Below are 6,272 nucleotides of genomic sequence, written 5' to 3' on the forward strand. Positions count from 1 at the left end.
CCTCCCTCAGTTTGCTATGAAGAGCAGCATTCACAATTCAGGAAGAGCAAATGTCACAATACATGTTCAGCAAGAGCAATGTCACAATTCAGTGTGCCGAAAAAACGGATGTGAAGTAGCAGTACAACACACAAACATATACTCTAACAGACCACACATCGCCAACTCGATGACAAGTTTGTTAGACAGAGCAGCATCATGATTCATGAAGAACAAGAGATGTTCAGGTCATTTGAACACGCTAAAAAAATGCAGCTAAGTAAAAAATAGCAGAGGTAAACCAAAATAGATGCTCAACAGATTAATTAATCCTTGTTTCAATTTGCACCGGACAAGTCAGATAAAAGCCATCCAGATCCAGGAGCACTAGTAGTATCTTACAGCGGTAGTAGCAGTACCATTTTAACCAGCCAGCCCATCTTCCAGGCATACACACACACACACACACACACACACACACACACACACTTGTTGCGGTAATCATCCTAGCGGTTTTTCAGTTGACAACAACAACAAAACAGCCAGCATCATTCTCATCATCTGGCACAAAAGCACAACACACACAGACACACTCAGGGGACTAATAGGACACCGAGCGACCAACGAATCAATCAGCAACGCTTCTCGCCTGCTGCTCCGGGGGCGTTTCTTGACAGCGGCCGAGAGGCATGCAGGGGGAGGTTGACAGCGGAATGGCGAACTTTTCAACATATATGTAGGCAGCCGTCGTCAAAAAAGAAGGGTAAAGGGAAAAGAAAAACTGTAACCGTGATCCATGTTCCGGCAGGTAGCTTCTTTTTTAGCTTCTAGTAAGTATATCTTGGGGGTGGTGTTCTCTTTTCTGTTGTTGTCGTCCTTGTCGAGGCGCTGTGCTGTGCTAGCAGGAAGAGCCCTTGTGGCACGACAGGGCGCCCGCCCCAGAGGTGATGGTGGCGACCATGGATGAGGACTTGGCGCCAAGGCTGGAAGCGCGCGAGTAGCTGGCTGAGGCGCCTGCCCCCGATGGGGTGAAGAAGGCGCCGTTCAGCAGCATATCACCCTCTGATCTCCAGTTCCAGGCCTTCCAGGTGGTCTGAGCGGTCTCGACTCTCTTTGTCACCTGCAGTTTGTTGTTCATGTCAAAAGTCGGTCAGGAAAATTATGTTGATGATCTCACTGAACCAATGAAGTGCATTGCTGCATTTGCTGGTGATGACAAGGATGGATATATGCACACCTCTTTGGCAAAAGGGTTGGTTGGGGCGAGGTAGCGGTTCCCCTGGCTGTTGATGGTCGGCTCGGCGCTCCCTCCGATGGCGTACATCTCCCAGTGGGTGTAGTCATTGTTCACCACATGGAAGTAACCATGCCTGCACCTGGAGGGACAATGGCATGCAAACCAATCAACATACATTGAGGAAAATCTTCAGTATCTATGTTTGCACTTGAGTTACTGAATGTATTACCTTGGCATCCTCTGGATGAGCCCTTCCCCGAAATGGTTGAAAGCTATGGTGACCTGCATTGCCTTGTCCTTGAGGTAGGAGTCACTGTGACCCAGCAGCATCACCTGCATACACATACATTGTTTCATTGACCATCAGTGAAAGATCCAAGCAGCAGTGCTGTTGGCACATACTCCAAAACCAAAAGAATCTCTCTCGTTTGCATGCAAGATGCTACAGAAAGAAAACACAAGATCCACATTACAGCCAACCGACAATTCCTCGTTAGATCTACAAGAAACAACAGTTCACATGGAACCTATGCTAAACTACACTTCTGCTGGTAGACGCCAAAACCCTGTACTAGATAGATTCTAATGGCTTTGATTAGGAGATGATTAATTAACAACGACTAGCAATAATAATTGGAGGCAGGACGAGGAACACATGACATGAGTGGTAGGATCTCTGTAGTAGGACTAGGATTGGGATGTCGGTGGTACACCCGTCCGTAGTAGAGGAGTACCTCATTGTGGTGGGTGAAGTAGTTGTTGGACACAGTGATGGCGGTGGAGCCCATGATGGCGTCGACGAGGCCGTCGGCGCAGTTGGAGAGGGAGCAGTGGTCGACCCAGACGTGGCTGGCGCCGAAGATGGAGACGGCGTCGCCGTCGGCCATGGTGCGCCACCCGTAGTGGCTGGGCGAGCTGCGCACCATGGCGTTGCCGGTGGGGCGGCAGTCGTGGATGTGGAGGCCGTGGATGATGACGTTGGTGACGTACTGGATGGTGATGCAGGCGCCGTTGGCGATGTGCACGTTGGCGCCGCGGCCGTCGATGGTCTTGAAGCTGTTCATGATGAGCTCCTGGGAGAGGGTGATGACCATGTCGCGCTTGAAGATGATCCACAGCGGCTCGTCCTGGATGACGGCGTAGCGCAGCGTGCCCTTCTTGGGGTTCACGGGGTCGTCGTCGCCTGCGTCGGTGACCACGTAGATCTTGCCGTCGCGGCCGCCGATGGCGTTGCGGCCGAAGCCGATGCCGCAGTCGGCGAGGCGCTGCCGGTTGTTGTGCCAGTCGGAGTCGCAGCGCCAGCAGTCGTCGATGGGGTTCCCGGTGCCGCACGACAGGTACCCCAGGTTCCTCCGAGCGGTGCTGTTCCTGATCGACCTGAGCATATATTCAGACAAGCAGAGTCATCACTCAGTCAGAGTTTCAGGTAACTTGGTACAGATTTGCAGTTCACAAAGGTGCAGAAATTCAGGTAGAACAGCAGTGCACAGTCTGATGATCAATGCACAAAACATGACTGAACATCAGGTACGAATTTTACAGTTGACATCACAGAGGCAATTAATTCCTTATCCAACAATGCCCATACTGTTCCTTGTCACCAAATCATTAACAAGAACAGCTCCCTCCTGCCAGTCACTCAGACAAGCAGAGTCACTCGATTTACTCACAGTTTCAGGTAACTAATCGACTCATCGTCGTCAAAATTCAGGGAAAACGGCAGTGACAGTCTGATGATCAATGCACAAAACATGATTGAAAATCAGGCACATTCAGTCATTCATTCAGGTACGAATTCACAGTGATCCAATAAATCCATTGTCCAGTAATGCCCTACCGACTGTTTCTTGTCACCACTCTCACTAGCCTCTAGCTAGCAACAGTTGCCACCAAATGATTAATAAAAACAGTAATGGTTCTTCCTGGCAGCCATTGGATTCTCCAAAAGTTTCTACTTTTACTACCAAAACGAAGAGAGTGCCTGGAATATGAATCACCTGCCGCTACCAGCTCTAGGAAGCAGAAGGTGGCTGCTAACTAAAGGGGGGGAGTGAGTGAGGATGGGGGAAAAGATCGGTTAGGTGGGGGTGGGGATGCTAGCTAGCAAGCTAAAGGTTTCTGGTGAGCACCATCAATGCGGCCATGGTGGCAATCGCAGGGACGGGACGCAGGAGGCAAGGCCACATGCGAGTGGGGGCATCAAGGAGGGAGAACGTGGTGTGTCACACTCCTCACTCTCTCCACTGCACTGGCCAGTGTGTGAACCACTGTGGCCTGTGCTGTGCTGGGTGAGAGAGAGAGGTCGGAGGAGGAGAAGACCAAAAGAAGAGGAGGAGAATGAAACAGAGTTATTGCCGCCTGCCTCTCTCCCTCGCAGGTCACGTCGCAATAACGGAGTACGGTGGTGGGTGTGTGCCTGGCAGGTGGGCCCCACACACCCCCTTGCTGCTCACTCGGCCGGAGCCCACATGTCAGGGCAAAGTACACCGCTCCCCGGCGATCGAATCAGATCTTCTTCGTCTTCCCTTTGGCTTGGCTTTGTGAGGCTGTCCGGTGGGCCGTCCATGTGTGTGTCCGGCTTTGGCTGTGATTAAAGGGGGAAAAGAAAGGGGGGGACAAAAGGCTACCGACCTCTGCTAGCACAAGACTCTACTTCTATCTACTGGTACTGGTAAAAAAGAAAGTGTGTCCTATCCTGCTGAGAGTGAGACAGAGACTAATGTATGTAAACACTAGATAATGTAAGGTGCAGAGCAGAGCAGAGCAGATCTACTGCTGGCTAACTTGAGCTTTCTGCCTTTTCTGGCTCCGGGTTGGGTTCAGTTTAGCGTAACGTAGATGAGGCTGAGGAAGCGGCGGGAGGGGAAGCATTAAAAGAGGAAAGGGACGCACATGTGCACTTGCGAGACCACCGCTTCCGGGTCCTCCACCGCGCCAGCCACCGCCACCGCCACCGCCGCGGAACCGTCGGCGTGATCGTCGGCACGTTCGCCCCTGCATAATCAGCGTAATTCCAGGTGAGGTGAGGCAATGGACGAAAGCGAGCAGTACGAACATGGCGCACATGCGAGCGATAACAACAGCAAAAGGACGCAGGAAGAAGAAACGATCTTGTAGTACCATGGCAAAAATTAGTCGTTAGCAACGGCTACAAAGGTCGCGGAAATTCCTCGTACACGGAAGAAGGGAACCAGTACCACCGCCGCCGCGCCGCACCGCACGTACCCCAACCCCAAGATCCATTTTTAACACGAACGGAGTGAGGTTGCGAGCGGATAAAAGGCGGAACGGGCGGGTGAATCCGTGCGCCGACCGTGTTAATCATGATTCTCTTGTGCGTTGCGTTCATGCGTGAATGCATGCCGCTGGAGGGAGGCGTGGGCGTGTTTGGTCGGTCGCGGGACCAAAACCAAAAGGTGAAACATTTACTTATTTAAAATAATAATCAGAAAAGAATTTTTACTGACGCCCAGCTCCTTGGCTTTGCGCACGCCGGAGCGTACCCGAGAAAGAGTACAGCTATGCCAAAGTGCAGGCACACACATTTGTGGCAGAGGAGCGCCTGTGTGGGGTGCGTTCATGGGGACGCGTAGCAGGGAGGGAGGGGGGGACACCCGGGGCTTCTTTGGGCAGCTTTCCTGGGCTTCTTCCAAAGTCTTTCACCGCCTTGACCGTGGCCGGTGCAGTGCCCACCTAATTACCGAACTGCCCTCCTGCCACCGTAACGAACTACTCCGTCCTACGGTACCTCGCTCCCGATTAATTGATTAATTAAGTCGCAGAAACAAAAAGGTGAATATCTGCTCCCTCTCAGCTGATGCTGGAATCCAATCCTGGCTAGCTACCGTTGCTAAATTCTGTTACGGTTGCGGTTACGGCTGGTTACAGCTTAAATCCAGCCGGCCCGCCCCGGATTTCAAATTCTGTTACGAAATTCTGAGGGAGGGAAGACGGGTTGATTCCGGTGGCGGCGGCGTGTGGCCGCGCGTGTGTGCGTGTCCCGGATCTGTTTTGTGGTGGGTGGGGGAGAGGAAAAGTGGAAAGTGGACGGCGGGGATCGCGGGATCGAGACGAAGCGACGGCGCTGATGCGTCGCGTCGGGCGTTCGAAAGGGACGCGATTTTGGGGGCGGGGAGGGGAAGGGGGACAGGCACGCTCGGCTCACCTCGCCGCCGTCGCTGTAGTCGTGGCCGCAAGCCGTGACGTGGAGTCCCGCAGCCACCGCCTGGCGCCGCTCGCCGCCGCGGTCACCACCTTGGCCGTCGACGCGGAGCTGCAGAAAAAACAGAGGAGGCGCCCGGAATCAGGCGGCGGAGCAGCAGAACCCCAAACAAATAAAAGGAGGCGAGAGCTTGGCCGCCTCCCATGACCTCCTCGTGGCCGGCCAAGCGCCGGAGAGAGAGAAATTTGGAAACGAAAAGCCTCGAGCGGCACCGCGGGGGAAGAGCTTGGCCGCTGCGCTCGCGGCGGGGGCGGCGCACCCGCATTGCGTCACGGGGAGGGGGGGAGAAGGGCAAAGGGGAGGCGGAATTACCGGAGCCTGCTGCCGCCGGAGAGCCCCGCGACGCCGGTGCCGCCGGAGAGGGCGACGATGAGGAGGACGAGCAGGGAGACGGCCCCGAGCGCGGCCCAGCTCCTCCTGGCACCCGCTTGCTCCGCCATTGCCTTCCCCAACGCGCGCGCGCTCTCTCGCTGTGAAAGCAGCTTGGGCGGGCGCGAGGGAGGGAAAGCGGAAAGGGGGAGAAATTTGGGGCGGGGCGGGGCGGAGGGAGGGAGCGAGGCGGAGAAGAGGGGCTTCGAGAACCGCGCCGATTTATACCCCGGTCTCCCCTCGCTTGGGCCTCCGAGGAGCAGAGCAGAGCAGGACCGCATTGCCCTTGAAGATCTGTCTTTTCGTGGGGAGGTCCCTAGGCCTGCCTCAGCGAGGGCCTCCGTGCGAATACGGCAGAGTGAAGGGGTGATGTGCTTTTTTGGAATCGGTTTAACTAACTCGTGATTCCATTTGGCCAGTGCTAGCTAAGCTCGGTTGCTTATGGTAATCCAGTGTGTGTGCGCG

At 54.5% G+C, this 6,272-nt stretch overlaps 1 protein-coding gene across 1 annotated transcript; it reads right to left on the reverse strand.

Moving 5' to 3' along the window:
- Positions 1-276: 276 nt before the first annotated feature.
- On the reverse strand, positions 277-6,103 carry LOC125535029 (probable pectate lyase 8). The gene is made up of 7 exons (XM_048698092.1): positions 5,751-6,103; positions 5,382-5,489; positions 4,109-4,210; positions 1,951-2,593; positions 1,446-1,549; positions 1,217-1,355; positions 277-1,099 (listed from the first exon to the last, which is right to left on the reverse strand). Exons 1-7 carry the CDS (start codon positions 6,086-6,088, stop codon positions 878-880), a joined length of 1,656 nt encoding a protein of 551 aa, XP_048554049.1. The 5' UTR covers positions 6,089-6,103; the 3' UTR covers positions 277-877.
- Between the last annotated feature and the right edge of the window lie 169 nt (positions 6,104-6,272).

The sequence above is a fragment of the Triticum urartu genome, chromosome 2 (genome assembly GCF_003073215.2).
Source record: "Triticum urartu cultivar G1812 chromosome 2, Tu2.1, whole genome shotgun sequence".
In the NCBI taxonomy this organism is placed as follows: domain Eukaryota; kingdom Viridiplantae; phylum Streptophyta; class Magnoliopsida; order Poales; family Poaceae; genus Triticum; species Triticum urartu.

Excerpts from the sequence above, each read along its gene's own strand:
- LOC125535029 (XM_048698092.1), bottom strand. The coding sequence starts at position 6,088 with ATGCGGTCCTGCTCTGCTCTGCTCCTCGGAGGCCCAAGCGAGGGGAGA. Across the intron at positions 4,211-5,381 it reads ACTACAGCGACGGCGGCGAG|GGGCGAACGTGCCGACGATC; the intron begins GTGAGCCGAGCG and ends CTGATTATGCAG. Across the intron at positions 1,356-1,445 it reads CTCATCCAGAGGATGCCAAG|GTGCAGGCATGGTTACTTCC; the intron begins GTAATACATTCA and ends TTGTCCCTCCAG.